At 43.4% G+C, this 16,212-nt stretch overlaps 1 protein-coding gene across 5 annotated transcripts in view; it reads left to right on the top strand.

The window, feature by feature from the left end:
• The window catches only part of ADGRB1 (adhesion G protein-coupled receptor B1), a 525,063-nt gene that overhangs the window by 503,056 nt on the left and 5,795 nt on the right, over positions 1-16,212 (top strand). For all 5 annotated transcript variants that reach the window (XM_033935216.1, XM_033935215.1, XM_033935214.1 and 2 more), the window contains one exon: positions 4,827-4,931. In XM_033935216.1, the coding sequence (XP_033791107.1) occupies positions 4,827-4,931 (105 nt within the window). The remainder of the gene's footprint in view (positions 1-4,826; positions 4,932-16,212) is intronic.

The raw sequence follows: 16,212 nt of genomic DNA, 5'->3' as shown, positions 1-16,212 counted from the left end.
AGTTTGGATTTGAATTTATCTAAAGAGTTTTCTAAACAAAGATCAGTGGGGAGAGCTGTGACAGAGAAAATGGATTTGTGTGTGGTGTCGTAAAAGAGTTCTCTTATTGGAGGAATAGTGAGCAGGTTTTGATTACTAGATCGGAGAGTTCTGCAAGATGCATATGGACTTAAAAGTTTATCAATGAAGGCTGGTTGATGACATCAACTGTACCGATCTAAGTTCTTTAATTTATACCATTTGTTTTCCAATTAGAGATCCTCTGTGTTTATCCCAAGCTTTTTGGAATTCTATCACCGTTTTCCTCGCCACCATCTCCCTTGGGAGGGCATTCCAGGAATCCACCATCCTCTCGGTGAAAAAGAATTTCTAGCATTACTCCTAAGTCTTCCTCCCTGCAACCTCAAGTTATGCCCTCTAGTTTTACCATTTTTCCTTCTCTGGAAAAGATTTGATTCTATATTAATACCTTTCAAGTATTAAAATGTTTGTATCATATCTCCCCTGTCCCTCCGCTCCTCTAGAGTATACATGTCTTCTCGTACTTCTATTGGTTCAAACCCCTTACCATTTTCGTCACCTTCCTCTGGACTGCTTCAAGTCCTTTTATATCCTTCAACAGATACGACCTCCAAAACTGAACATAATACGCCAAGTGTGGTCTCACCAATGACCTCTATAGGGGCATCAACACCTCCCTTCTTCTTCTAGTTACTCCTCTTTCTATACAGCCTAACATCCTTCTGGCTACAGTCATTGCCTTATCACACCTATTAAACATAGAAACATGATGGCAGATAAAGGCCAAATGGCCCATCCATTATCTTTTTCTCTCTTCGAGAGATCCCATGTGCCTATCACAGGCCCTTTTGAATTCAGACACAGTCTCTGTCTCCACCACCTCTTCCGGGAGACTGTTCCACGCATCCACCACCCTTTCTGTAAAAAAGTATTTCCTTAGATTAATCCGGATCCTGTCGCCTCTTAACTTCATCCTATGCCCTCTCATTGCAGAGTTTCCTTTCAAATGAAAGAGACTCGACTCACGTAGGTATTTAAACATCTCTATCATATCTCCCCTCTCCCTATTGGCTGATGCTCTTAACATTTGCATCTCCTCTTCCTATAGGCTAAGGCTCTTTGCACCTGCATTGTGAGGTCATAAAGCTGCTCATCCGCAGTAACTATTATCTCTTCCTCTCTCTAATAGATCCCACATGCTTATCCCAGGCCCTTTTGAATTCAGACACAGTCTCTGTCTCCACCACCTCTTCCGGGAGACTGTTCCACGCATCTACCACCCTTTCTGTAAAAAAGTATTTCCTTAGATTAATCCGGATCCTGTCGCCTCTTAACTTCATCCTATGCCCTCTCATTCCAGAGCTTCTTTTCAAATGAAAGAGACTTGACTCATGCGCATTTACATTATGTAGGTATTTAAACGTATCTATCATATTTCCCCTCTCCCGCCTTTCCTCCAAAGTTTACAGATTGAGATCTTTAAGTCTGTCCCCATACGCCTTATCATGAAGACCACGCACCATTTTAGTAGCCTTCCTCTGGACCGACTTCATCCTTTTTATATCTTTTTGAAGGTGCGTCACCGCTCTGTCCCCGCGACCACTGTTCCCGCCCCGTCCTCACGTCTACTGTCGCCGCAGCATCCATACAAGCCTCAGTACTGCAATATTTAGCTTATTCCTTCCTTATAAATCAAAGTTCCGGCTGCTGAACTAGAGAAAGAGATGTTCGGCTGGCAGGACTTTGTTTATAAATTTTTATCAACACAACTAATATACTACTTTATCCTAAAGCAAAAAAAAGAAAAGTAATAGGAATTTTTTTTTTACCTTTGTTGTCTAGTTTCTGCTTTCCTCATCTTCTTATTAAATTCCTTCCATCCACTGTTTGTCTTCTCTCTGTATCTTCCATTTGTTTTGTTACTGTGCCTCTCCCTTCACACCCCCCCCCCCAATTGGTCTGGCACCCATCTTCTTCCCTCCACTCCCCCCATAGTCTGGTATCTCTGTCTTCGTCCCTTCCAGAGTCTTCTCCCCACGCTCTGTTCCCCATTTCCCTTTAGCGTCTTCTCCCCGTTCTGTCTTCCACATTTCCCTTCAGCATCTATTCCTCTCCACCCCCTTCAGCGTCTGTTCCATTCCTTTCCACCACCACCCTTCCCTCTCGCCACCCCCTTCACCATCTATTCCTTTTTATCGCTCTTCAGCACTCCTCGTGTGGACCGACCATGTCCCTCCCTCTTACCTTCGTGGCGCGATACAATGTAATTTGTGCAAGCCGCTGGAGCCTGCGAGATCGGTCTCCGTCCCATCCCCACAAACCATCTTGCTTCTGTGTTCCTATTTTCCCCATTTCTAATATCTCCCCTATGTATCTAGCATTGCCCCTCCCCCCCGTGTCCTTATACCATCCCCATATATGTCCCCTTTATGTCTCTGTCCCCATGCCCACATGCACATAATTTCCCCTCTATTTCTGTTACCTTCCTGTGTCCAGATTTCCCCTCTTCCTCTTTCACAGCAATGTCTCTTCTCTGCAACCAAAAAGTCAAATACAAAAGAGGTGTACTAATAATCAGTCTAAGTCTCTTCTCTGCAACCCCATCTAGCTTCTTTCCCTCTTTCTCCCCCCCCCCCCCTGCTTTCAGTATCTGGCTCACCTGCCTGTCTTCCCCTTTCATTCCTGCTGTGGGTTTCTTTCTCTCCCTCTTCATCCCCTCGGACAGCATCTTTTTCCCTTTCACTCCCTCCTTCCTAATGTGAGCCAGGAACACGCGCGATCACGGGTCGTGCGATCCAGCAGCCCCCTCCCACCCAATCACAGCACTCCGCCATCTCCCTCCCTCCACCTCACCTTAGGTGACGACTTTAATTCTTTTTCTCCCAGCCGCACGCTTTCAATAAGCCACGCATGCACGGCTGCTTCAATTGTTGAATCTTCTCCTCTGATGCAACCGGAAACAGGAAGTTGCATCAGAGGAGAAGATTCAACAACTCGAGCAGCCACGTGTGCGGCTTATTGAAAGGTGCGGCTGGGGGAAGAAGAATTAAAATCGGCACCTAAGGTGAGGTGGAGGGAGGGAGATGGCAGGACACGGGATGTGACGATCAGGTGGGGATGCTGGACTGCGCCATCCATAATTGCTTCACTGCGGAGACAAGACCATTCACCGCTCCACAAGGCGGTGAATGGCCTTGTCCCTGTCCCCACAGCAACCACTATTTTTTCTCTCCCCGTTTTGGTGGGTTACCCGCAGCTAGCCGTGGGTAACAACCACCATGTCATTCTCTAGTGCGGTCTCCAGAATTGTATACATTACATTAGTGATTTTTATTCCACCATTACCTTGTAGTTCAAGGCGGATTACAGAAGAGGATTTCTGGACAGTCCAGAGGTGTTACAGAGTAGAGCGGGTTGCTTCAGAGGATTGAAATGTTTCATACGGTGTTAGTTAATCTTCATGGATTTCTTGAATAGCAGGGTTTTTATTTCTTTTCTGAAAGTTTTGTAGTCTGGGGTCGCGATTAGTAGATTAGAGAGTTGGTCTAGTTTTGCTGCCTGTGTGACTAGAAGGCCATCTTACAGTTTTTTCCGTTTGATGTCTCTGATTGGAGGGTATGTGAATGGTGTCTGGGTTCTCCTGTATCTGGTTGTGGTAGTTTGGATTAGGCATTTGTTCAAGTAGGTTGGGCTGTCACCATTTATGAATTTAAATAGTATTCTTGCTTGAATTGAGAGCCAGTGTGTGTCAACGTAGGCCTCGGTGATGTGGTCGTCTTTTCTTAGTGAATAGATTAGTCTCAGGGCTATGTTTTGTACTGTTTGTAGTTGTTTTATCATTGTTGCAGGGCAGGAGAGATATAGGAGACATAAGATGTTGCAGTAGTCAAGGAGACCTAGGACTAGGGACTGGACCATGAGCTGGAATTGTTTTCTGTCGCAGAATTTTCGAACTTGCCTTAGGTTTCTCATGACCACGAATGATTTCTGGATTGTTTTGTTGATTTGTGGTTGCATGGTGCAGCATCTGTCTATCGTCATTCCCAGAAGTTTTAGAGTGGGTTGAACGGGGTATGACGTGATTGAGTTTATGACTAGGTTTGTTATGGTTGGGGTTTTATTTTTATTTATTTTTTTCGAGAAGTATGAATTTTGTTTTGTCTGGGTTCAGTTTTAGTTTGTGATCTTTCATCCATGTTGCCACTGTTTCTAGAGTTCTGTGTAGTGTGTCTGTCATGGTGGGCGTTGGCTGATCAAAAGGAAGTAGAATGGTGATGTCATCTGTGTAGCTCTAGGAGGTTAAGCCTATTTTGTCTAGGCAGGTGCCGAGGGATGCAATGTAGAGATTGAAGAGTGTTGGGGATAATGGCGATCTTTGGGGTACGCCACAGGGGTTGGACCATGGTTCTGATTTTTCTATATTTTCTGATTTTCAATACCTTTTTCCTACTGGCCATACCCTTCCCTATGCACTCTAACATCCTTCTAGTTTTTGCCGTCACCTTTTCAGCCTGTTTGGCCACCTTAAGATCATCACCAAGTCCCGCTCTTCCGTCATGCACTTAAGTTCTTCACCCCTTAAACAGAACATAATTTTAATGTATTTTTAATATTTATTGTACTGTTGTATTATAATTTTGTAATCCATTCTGGGTGCTTTATAATTGAATAAATAAAATTATATATATATAGGTGACTATATGTTTTTATATAATAACACCAACATAAGTGCCTTCCTCCCTACTTAATCAAGGCACCCTGCTATAAATTTAACGCCTTTCTCACCCCTTCCCTTTGTGTTACAGAAAATTATGCACACGAGAAAACGCCATCAAGACATGTTTCAGGACTTAAACCGCAAATTGCAGCATGCAGAAAAGGAGAAGGAGCCCCCTCCCCTGGATAGCAAGGTATGGTGCTTTCACGGTTTCTCTTATGTTATATATAAGTACAGTGCTACAGAGATACGCATAAGAAACAGTTTCTACTTTATGGAGTTTATGACAGATGGAAAAGATAACAATCAATAGAGAGAATCAGAGAAGAATGTTCAGTCTCATTGGGACATAATATAGGGGTAGAGTTTTTAGAATAGAACCCTGTCCCACAAACTATGTACTATATGAAAAACAAGAAATGGCGTGGGTAGGTGACGGGTAAGGTGGATGGCTATCAGAGAAATGGTCTAAGCCAATGGTTCTTAAACCTGTTCTGGGGACCCCCAGCCAGTTGGGTTTTCAAAATATCCCTATGAATATACATGAGGGAGATTTGCATGCCAATCACCTCCATTGCTGGAGAATGTGATGAAATCAGTTAGCTCAGCAGGGTTTAAAAAAAGGTTTGGATAATTTCCTAAAAGAGAATTCCATAAGCCATTATTAAGATGGATTTGGGGAAAATCCACTGCTTATTTCTTTTATTTTTTTTTTTTAATCTTTATTCATTTTTAACACTTTCAGTAAGTGAAATACAGGATAAAAACATTTTACACTTTAAACATCATTTAATATTCTTGCAAGACACAAACAGATTAATACCCTTCCCCCCACCCTACCCAACAATTATCATTATAATTCTTTATTAAATTTCCAGAACTTATAAAAAGTGCGCTATAACATACATGTCATAACCATAAAATTAAGAATTTATAGACATTCAGAAACGGTTTATCAAAACCCAAAAAAATACCCTCCCCCCTCCCAATCCCCTCAGGAAAGATCAGAGATTCATTTAAAACATATATGCCCCCCATTGGATGTGCAATTAATATGTCAGCAAAAATCAAAACTATAATAATTCTACAAAAGACATCAATGGGCCCCATATTAATTTGAAATTATTTCTAAGATAAGCAGCATAAAAATCTGTTTTATTTCTTGGGTTCTTGCCGGGTACATGTGATCTGGGTTGACTGCTGTTGGAAACAGGATATTGGACTTGATGGACCATCAGTCTGTCCCAGAATGACAATTTGTATGTTCTTATAGGCTAAGCCAGAAACCTGAAAGAAAGGGTTCTTATTCTGGCTGGTTCTCCAGCACTGCCTTCTTTTTACTGGTGGTGAACACCTGGAATGCGCTTCCAGAGGGCGTGATAGGACAGAGTACAGTTTTGGGGTTCAAGAAGGGATTGGATGATTTCCTGAAGGAAAAGGGGATAGAAGGGGACGTAGGGAACTTCAGATCTCGAGTGCCGTATTCCAATCGGGTTTTCAGGATTTCCCCAATGAATATGCATGAGATCTATTTGCATGCACTGCTTTCAATGCATATTCATTGGGGAAATCCTGAAAACCCTACCCCTGAGATAGAGGATTACTATATAGGTCCTGGACCTGATGGGCCGCCGCGTGAGCGGACTGCTGGGCATGATGGACCTCTGGTCTGACCCAGCAGAGGCACTGCTTATGTTCTGGGAATGGCTTCCAGCCGGCTGAATAGCACATAAACCACCAAACAGATCACTACGTTCTGAGAATTTAGCTCTACTGAAGACCAATGTGAACCCAAGGCTTGTTGAGACTGGCAAAATGACTTTGGGATCCTTTTACTAAGGTGCGTTAGGGCCTTAAAATATTTCTTCACCGAAAGGGTGGTTGACCGCTGGAATAATCTTCCACAACAGGTAATTGAGGCCAGCAGCGTGCCAGTTTTTTAGAAAAGATTGGGATTGGCATGTTGGATCTCTTCATGGAGGTAGTTAGGGGGTGGGCCATTAGGGTGGGCAGACTAGATGGGCCGTGGCCCTTTTCTGCCGTCATGTTCTATGTTTCTATTTGGCATGAGGGATCTCTTCATGGAGGTAGTTAGGGGGTGGGCCATTAGGGTGGGCAGACTAGATGGGCCGTGGCCCTTTTCTGCCGTCATGTTCTATGTTTCTATTTGGCATGAGGGATCTCTTCATGGAGGTAGTTAGGGGGTGGGCCATTAGGGTGGGCAGACTAGATGGGCCGTGGCCCTTTTCTGCCGTCATGTTCTATGTTTCTATTTGGCATGTGGGATCTCTTCATGGAGGTAGTTAGGGGGTGGGCCATTAGGGTGGGCAGACTAGATGGGCCATGGCCCTTTTCTGCCGTCATGTTCTATGTTTCTATTTGGCACGTGGGATCTCTTCATGGAGGTAGTTAGGGGGTGGGCCATTAGGGTGGGCAGACTAGATGGGCCGTGGCCCTTTTCTGCCGTCATGTTCTATGTTTCTATTTGGCAAGTGAGATCTCTTCATGGAGGTAGTTAGGGGGTGGGCCATTAGGGTGGGCAGACTAGATGGGCCCATGGCCCTTTTCTGCCGTCATTTTCTATGTTTCTATGTTTCTTAACGCGCAGAATAGCGCGCGCTAAATTGCCACGTGCTCTAGACCTTAACGCCAGCCTTGAGCAGGCGTTATCCTAGAAGCGTACCGTGCGGTTTAGCGGGCGGTGATTTCGTGCGTGCGCTAAAAATGCTAGCGCACCTTAGTATAAGGAGCCCTTTATGTTGTGCAGGAGTTAAAATACGGAACTCCCTTGTAGGCCAAATCCAAAACTGTAGTGAAAAGGGCAGGTTTAGAAAATTACTCACGACGCAATTATTTGTAGATGCCTTTTTCAGCCAATAATTTGCCTCTCTGCACAGTTCATGAATTATTCATGATTTTCATTATACAAGCTATGGTATTAGTTTGTGGATATGGTTTCTGATGATTGTTTGTGTGTCTGTTTTAGTATGTTTTTACAAAATTATGTATGTAAATTATGCAAACCGTTTAGTTTTAAACAGCATAGAAAATTTTTTAATAATAATTAAATAAATATTCAGTGGGAGACAGATCGCTATCTCCTGCTGAATATCTAACTTAGTGGATAGGCCAATATCCAGCAGCTCACCAGCTAACCCCTCTTTTACAAAAACGTAGCGTGGTTTTTATCGCTAACAGCGGCAGTAATAGCTTGAACGCTCATAGGAATTCTAAGAGCGTCAGACCTGTTAATGCCGGGTCCGGCGCTAAAAACCACGCTACGTTGGGGGGGGGGGTAAGTTTGCTAGCCAGATGGAGTCACCTAAAAGGGTGTTATACCTTTGTTTGTTAAGACGTAGCCGGCAATCCCATGGAGATCACCGGTAATCTCCCATGTGCGGAGTGTTGGGGGAGGGAAATAATTTTTAGTACAGTATGTACTTGAATATAAGATGAGATTTTTGAGCCACAAAAATGAGGGTCTCATCTTATATTCAGGTCATTGCCCACCCGCCCTCTTCCCAGACATGTTGCAGGCCTCCGTATGGCCTGCCGGAGTGGGCTGAGATAAGATGGATCCCTCCCATCTCCTGTCCCAGCCGACTCTGCCAATTTTTTTTACCTCCCTCCCGCCTCCCCCCTGCGTATCTTTTTAAATCTCTGGTGGTCCAGCGGTGTACCGGGCAGGCGCGAGCTTTCCATGCTTCTGCAACATGCTGAACTCCAACCTGAATGATCACCTCGAGTTCTCAGGTCCCAGTGTACCAGACATGAACGAGCTTTTGCGCTCTTTCCCGGCGCTGAGCCACTTGCTCAACGGCTGCTGCAAGTTGCAAGGGTGGAGGGCCTGGCAGGGCAGGGAGGGAGGAGGGCTGGGTGCAGAGCCCAGCAGGGAGGGAGAGGGAACAGGGTGTAGAGCCTGGCAGGGCAGGGAGTGAGGGGGGCTGGGTGCAGAGCCTGACAGGGGAGGGAGGGGGCAGAGCACAGATCCCGGTCTTGTATTCGAGGATATCTATATATATAAAATCGGAAGTATGTGTGTGTGTATGTATGTATGTGCCGCAATCACGCAAAAACGGCTTGACCGATTTGAACGAAACTTGGTATGCAGATCCCTCACTACCTGGGATGATATGTTCTGGGGGTCTCGCGGCCCACCTGCACACGTGGGCGGAGCTACAAACATAAAATCAGATTTCACCCATTCATGTCAATGGAAAAAATGTAAAAAGCTGTGGGACCGATTTGAACGAAACTTGGTATGCAGATCCCTCACTACCTGGGGTGATATGTTCTGGGGGTCTCGCGGCCCACAACTCTATGTTGCTTGCTCAAGGGTGGGTTCACCCAACAATTTATATGTTCTTGCTCCTGGAGGTGAAACTAAAATTGTTGTTTATAATCACGTTTTGCGTTAGTTGTATTGTATTCATTTTGTCAAATATTTCACATTATAATTTGAATATTGTACTTTTTATTAAGCTGTAAAAAAATAATTTCATTCACCACTATAAAGTATCTTTATTTGAATCCATTTACAGTGTTATTGCTATAATTAAATACCCGTGCAACGCCGGGGCATCAGCTAGTACGGTATATAAGCCCCATCTAGAGCACAGAATAGTTGACAGAATATGCCTTTATTTTTAGATTGGTATTCAATAGTGACGGGGTGTGGGTTGTTTTCAACCTGATTAGTGTTAAAAGATAAAGGTAGGGAAGGGGATGAGGCGAGAAAACTCAGTGAGACTACAGGATTATGAGTGTGGTAATGAGTGAGGTAATGAGTGAAATGAGTGTGGTAATGAGTGAGGAAACGGCACAATTTTATGTTCACACGTTTGCAGACTCCTGAGGCAGGCCCTGTTGGCCAAAACACGTTCGTGTCGAGTCCTTGGGATAATAAAGAGCACCAGTTTTCTTTGGATATCTCCACTATGAGGAAACCCAGGTCCCTATTAAGTCCCTTTGTGTTTTCTTCAGAGTGTTTGATTATTTTAATTCCAAATGTCTTAAATATTCCAAAGTAGTTGTAAGGTTTCTCGCTAAAATTTAATGCTAAGAAATGCAAGGTCATGCATTTGGGCTGTAAAAACCCGAGGGAACGGTACAGTTTAGGGGGTGAAGAAGTTATGTGCACGACAGAAGAGCGGGACTTGGGTGGGATTGTACGTGATGATCTTAAGGTGGCCAAACAGGTTGAAAAGGTGACGGCGAAAGCTAGAAGGATGCTAGGTTGCGTAGGGAGAGAGATGGCCAGTAGGAAAAAGGAGGTATCGATGCCCCTGTATAAGACTCTGGTGAGACCTCATTTAGAATATTGTGTACAATTCTGGAGGCCGCACCTTCAAGAAGATATTTTAAAAAATGGAGTCGTTCCAGAGGAAGGCTACTAAAATGGTGGTTGGTCTTTGTCTTAAGGCGTATGGGGACAGACTTAAAGATCTCAATCTGTATACTTTGGAGGAAAGGTGGGAGAAGGGAGATATGATGGAGTCATTTAATATAAAGGTGCATGAGTCGAGTCTCTTTCATTTGAAAGGAAACTCTTCAATGAGAGGGCATAGGATGAAGTTAAGAGGTGATAGGCTCCGGAGTAATCTATGGAAATACTTTTTTACAGAAAGGGTGGTAGATGTGTCTCCCAGAAGAGGTGATGGAGACAGAGACTGTGTCTGAATTCAAGAGGGCCTGGGATAGGCACGTGGGATCTCTCGAAGAGAGAAAGAGATAATGGTTACTGCGGATGGGCAGACTAGATGGGCCATTTGGCCTTTATTTGCCATCATGTTACAATGTTTCTATAACCATAAAGTTCTATGACCTCACAATGCAGGTGTAAAGAGCCTTAGCCAATAGGGAGAGGAGATGCAAATGTTAGCCTTAATAGGGAGAGGAGGAGATAGTGGATGTTGCAGATGGGCCATTTGGCCTTTATCTGCCATTATGTTTCTATGTTACTATCCCGATCCTAAAATCATTGATGCACTGTTTGGGCCTTGGAAAAAAACGTTTCTGTCGGACTTATTCTGCTTACTGGAGTGAACTAATGCAGCAAACTTGTTTTTTGGTGCAGAACCTGAAATCGGGCTATATCAAACGTTGGAATGCAAAGTTAAACAAAACCAATCAGATTCAGAATTAGATTTCACTTTATTGGGGTAGTTTAAAGAAAAAAAGTATTGATTCATTTCACTGACTTCAAAATTGCCTTTTATAAATAGAGAATCGTGCTGAGACCTTTAAATAATTCACAAGGTCTGATGGCGCCAAGCAGTATCCCTAGGAGCATGAAGTGAGAGCAGTATAGCTCCCATCTACATACTTCAGTTGTTTGGCTTGGAAATACTGCTTGAAGTGTGCTTATGGTGACAGGGATTGAACAATAAAAGAGCAGAAAATAGGTTTTGAAACACATCTCCCTTCAGTAAACATGGGTTCTTTTACATATACTCCCTACTTCAGCTATTGATTCCCACTTCCCGCGATACCAGTGCAAGGTATTGCTTTAAGATCTTGAATTCCTCCCCTTCTGCAGTGGAGAACAACTCTCTCTTCCGTTTTCCCTTCTGAATGTGAACTCAGATGGAGCATTCTGATCTTCTTTGCTTCTTTTTAAAATTATTTTTGGGGTATTTTTCCATCAGATTTTTGAATTTCTTTGTGGCTTCGGTGCTCAGAGGTCCCTTTCATGGGCTTACTGCACCAGGGAAAGGACGCAGTCTCACATGGGTGGACTGCTGCTCCCAGGCCAATCTCATCAAGTACCTTTGGGACCAGCCTGCTTGAAGGTCCATCAAGCCTAGTATCCTGTTTCCAACAGGTTCTTACCTCGATAATCTGGGTTCTCTTAAGATACACAGGAGTCCAGCTTGATGGTTTCTAAGCAAAGAGAGGAGGGACTGTAGGGCAACGCCTATGGTCTCACAGTAGTAGGGGTCCCACTCTTCCATAGCCTCTACCTAGTTTAATTGCTTTTGATAGGTAGGTAGAGGCCCATGATCCAATGCCATAAAATGCAAAGACACGCATTTGGGCTGAGGGAACGGTACAGTTTAGGGGATGAAGAATTTTTGTGCACAAAAGATGAGCTAGCTTGGGTGTGATTGTATGTGATGATCTTATGGTGGCCAACCAGTTTGAAAAGTTGACGGCGAAAGCTAAAAGGATGCTAGAGTGCTTAAGGAGAAGAATGATCAGTAGGAAAAAGGAGGTAATGATGCCCCTTTATGAGACTCTGGTGAGACCTCATTTAGAATATTGTGTGCAAATCTGGAGGCCGCACTTTCAAAAAGATATAAAAAGGACGGAGTCGGTCCAGAGGAAGGCTACTAAAATGGTGCATGGTCTTCGTCATGAGGTACAATTTGGAGGAAAGGCGGGAGTGGAGAGATATGATAGAGATGCTCGAATACCTGAGTGGCATAAATTTGCATGAGGCGAGTCTCTATTAATTGAAAGGAAACTCTGGAATGAAGGGGCCTAGGATGAAGGGAAAAGGGGATAAATTCAGAAGTAACCTCAGATAGTACTTTTTCAAAGAAAGGGTAGTGAATGCGTGGATTGACCTCCCATTGGAGGTGGTGGACACCAAAAGTATATCTGAATTTGAAGAAAGCTTGGGACAAGTATACTGGATCTTTAAGGGAGAGGAAGAATAATAATAATAATAACTTTATTCTTCTATACCGCCACAATCTTGTGACTTCTAGGCGGTTTACAATCAAGAGTGCTGGACATTCAGCGAAATACAATAAGTAGATATTCAGAGGAAATACAGAGATCAGAGACCTCAGGAGGCAATAGTATAGAAATACAATTTGCTGAGCGAAAATGTAATATGTACATTTTAGTAGGTAATGTCCGACAGGACCTGTTGGGGATAAATAGCAACGTAAAGTTACGATAATATGAAGATAACAGTTTATATTTATAACAGTGCTGTAAGTTCAGGTGGAATAGGGAGGGGGGAGGAAGAGGGAGAGCGGGTCAATTGTTCAGGTATTTCTGAAACAGGTATGTTTTTAGGCGTTTCCTGAATTCCCCGTATGTAGTGGGCGAAAGCAGTTGGTCCATAGGACTGCTTGGTGAGAGAGAAGGTGTTCGTGGTGTTTTTTCATTTTGCAGCCTCTAACTGGAGGGGAAATTAGCTTTGGGTGTGTGTTTCTCTTGAGTTTGTTATTAGAAAATGGGAAAAGGTCCGTTATGTACTTGGGGGTCAGGCTGTATAGATGGTATGGATAGGCAGTCTAGATAGAAAATGAAGGTAGATAAAGACCATATGGCCTATCTTTCCATTGCCCAGAGGCCCAGTTCCCTGTCAGCCCACCTCTGGAAAACAGTGACTTGGAGAGTCTGTAATATATTCTAGAAAGATTCTCTAAATCAGTGGTCTCCAACTCCAACCCTTTGCAGGGCCACATTTTGGATTTGGAGTTACTTGGAGGGCCTCAGAAAAAAATAGTTAATTTCTTATTAAAGAAATGACAATTTTGCAAGAGGTAAAACTCTTTATAGTTTATAAATCTTTCCTTTTGGCTATGTCTTAATAATAGTATTGTCATTTATAGCTAAAGAGACATATGATCAAGAAACTGTTTTATTTAACTTTTGCGATTATGATAAACATACCGAGGGCCTCAAAATAGTACCTGGTGGGCTGCGAGTTTGAGACCACTGCTCTAAAAGCTGTCATTGTGCCAGGTCTGCAACTTTTTTCTTTAAATTCTTTATTTATAATCATTTCAAAATATGGAATAAATAATTTGACATTTACTTTCCAAATCAGATACAATAGAAAAATATATATATATATATATATATCGCCCACATCAAGAGAATTGGGTGGAAAATACTCACAAGCAAATATATGTACACAAATCATTACAGTTGAGACTACAGTACTTCTTATGTCCGGGCCTTTTATCTAATTCAGGGGCTTTGAACTCAGATTTCACATGAACCTTAAATCCGTCTGTTCCAGGGAAGACAAGATGAGAGTTGACTGTTTTACCCAGATCCTTTTCCCCTAAGCCACCAGGCCAAACCAAGGGTTGATCTTGTCAATATTTTGTGTGTGGGGGGGGTGGAGTGTGGCACAGTGGTCAAAAGCTACAGCTTCGGTACCCTGTGGTTGTGCGTTTACTACTATTACCGTAATTATTTCTATAATGCTACCAGATGTACGCAGTGCAGTACAGAGTCACAAAGAAGACAGTCCCTGCTCCAAAGAGCTTACAATTTAAAGAGACAAGACAGACAAACAGGATGTCATGGATACAGTTAAGGGGAAGGGTTAATCTGCTGGCTGGGTTGGAGGGCAGAGGGGAGAACAGGACAATCAAGCCATTGTGACATCACTGATGAGGTTGGCTCTTATTGGTGGAATGAGGCATTGTGACATCACAATCTCAGCTCTGCTTCCCAAAGACTGAAACTCTTCATACTACTACTACTACTACTATGAATTATTTCTATAGCGCTACCAGATTCAAGCAGCGCTGTACAGTCCCTGCTCGAAAGAGCTTACAATCTAAACAGGCAAAACAGACAAACAGGATGTTATGGATACAGTTAAGGGGAAGGGTTAATCAGCTGGCTGGGTTGGAGGGCAGGGAATATGGTTTAGGATTGAAGGTTATATCAAAAAGGTGGGTTTTCAGTCTGCTTTTAAACAAGGGAAGGGGCTTGACGGACAAACTCGGGTAATTTATTCCAGGCATAGGGGGCAGCTAGATGAAAGGAACGAAGTCTGGAGTTGGCAGTGGAGGAGAAGGGTAACACTAAGAGTGATTTATCTGAGGAACAGAGTTCTCTGGGAGGTGGATAAGGAGAGAGAAGTGAGGAGAGATATTGAGGGGCAGCAGAAGGAACACACTTGTAGGTCAGCAATAGGAACTTGAACTGCATGCGATGGCAGATAGGGAGCCAATGAAGTGACTTAAGGAGAGTGGAGACATGAGCGTAGCGAGGTTGGTAGAAGATGTTTTGCACAGATTGCAAGGGGGAGAGGCGACAATGCGGGAAACCAGTTAGGAGTAGATTGCAGTAATCTAAGCGTGAGGTTACGAGAGAGTTTGACAAGTGTCCAGGTAGTGTGCTCAGAGAGGAAGGGGCGAATTTTGGTAATATTGAAGAGACAGAAGCGACAGGTCTTAGCAGCTTGTTGGATATATTTAGAAAATGAGAGGTCAGAATCGAAGACCACTCCAAGGTTGCGAGCAGAGGAGATTGGAACGATGACAGTATTATTTACAGAGACTGAGAAAGGAGGAGCAGAGGGTTTAGAAGGAAAGAGGAGCAGCTCAGTCTTGGACATATTTAGTTTCAGATGACGGCAGGACATCCAGGCAGCAATGTCAGCCAAACAAGCAGAGACATTTTTTTAGACTTTAGGTGAAATTTCAAGTGTAGAGAGGTAGATCTGGGAGTCATCAGCAGAAAGGTGAGACTGGAAGCCGTGGGAGGAGATCGGGGCACCGAGGGAAGAGGTGTAGAAAGAGAAGAGGTCCTAAGACAGAACCCTGGGGTACACCAACCGCTAACGGGGTAGCAGCAGAAGAGGATCCACCAATACATACCCTAAAGATGCATTGGGAAAAGGTTTTAAACCCATGCTGCTCCCTGTGACCCTGGGTAAGTCACTTAACCCCACCATTGCCCCAGGTGCATTAGATAGATTGTGAACCCACCAGGACAGACAGGGAAAAATGCTTAAGTACCTGAATAAATTCATGTAGACTGTTCTGAGCAACCCAGGGAGAACGGTATAGAAAACTGAATAAAAAAATATAACTCATTTTGTTGTGATATCCAATAGGGTTTTTGCTGACATCTTACAATGTGTAATCAAGGAGTTGTTATTTGATCAGCTCTGGTGTGGTCCCATGTGCTTGTGGCTTTTATTGCTGGCAGGAGGGGTGAGGAAGGGTGGAAAAGGGATTTAGTAGGCCAAGAGAATTAATTGGAAGTATTCCTGCAAAAAAATTAGTAACAATAAATATTACATTTTATGAGACCAGGTAGTGAAAAAATGGCTATGCTATTCCTTTTTTGAATTACTGGTAACACAGAGTCTAATCGGTCTTTGTTGCTGATTCCATGGCTTGAGACCAGCTGGGAGCTATTTGTCAGTATTATTCCATGGTCTATTCAAGCATTTCATTTATCTGAACCCAGTAGCTTGAAATAAATACTTCACTGCTCACAGGAGAGCAGAGACCAAGCCCTTGTTGATCAGCTTACAGGAAGGAATAACAACCCAGCAATCCTAGGCTTGGGTGACTAAATTCTGGGTCTTTACAACAAAGCAAAAATTATTATTTAACCAACTGAAGCAAGCACATTGCTTATCCCGGTTGGATGGTGATATGTACACAACAGCCTTGTACGAATAAGAATTCCTGTGCAAACAGCATCCGATTCATTATGGCTGGGTCATGCACCATAACTCATGAGTCTCTTATACAAAGCAT

This window comes from Geotrypetes seraphini, chromosome 2, assembly GCF_902459505.1.
Source record: "Geotrypetes seraphini chromosome 2, aGeoSer1.1, whole genome shotgun sequence".
In the NCBI taxonomy this organism is placed as follows: Eukaryota; Metazoa; Chordata; class Amphibia; order Gymnophiona; family Dermophiidae; genus Geotrypetes; species Geotrypetes seraphini.
Note: the sequence above shows the minus strand (reverse complement) of the source record. Positions and strands in the feature narration are given on the sequence as shown.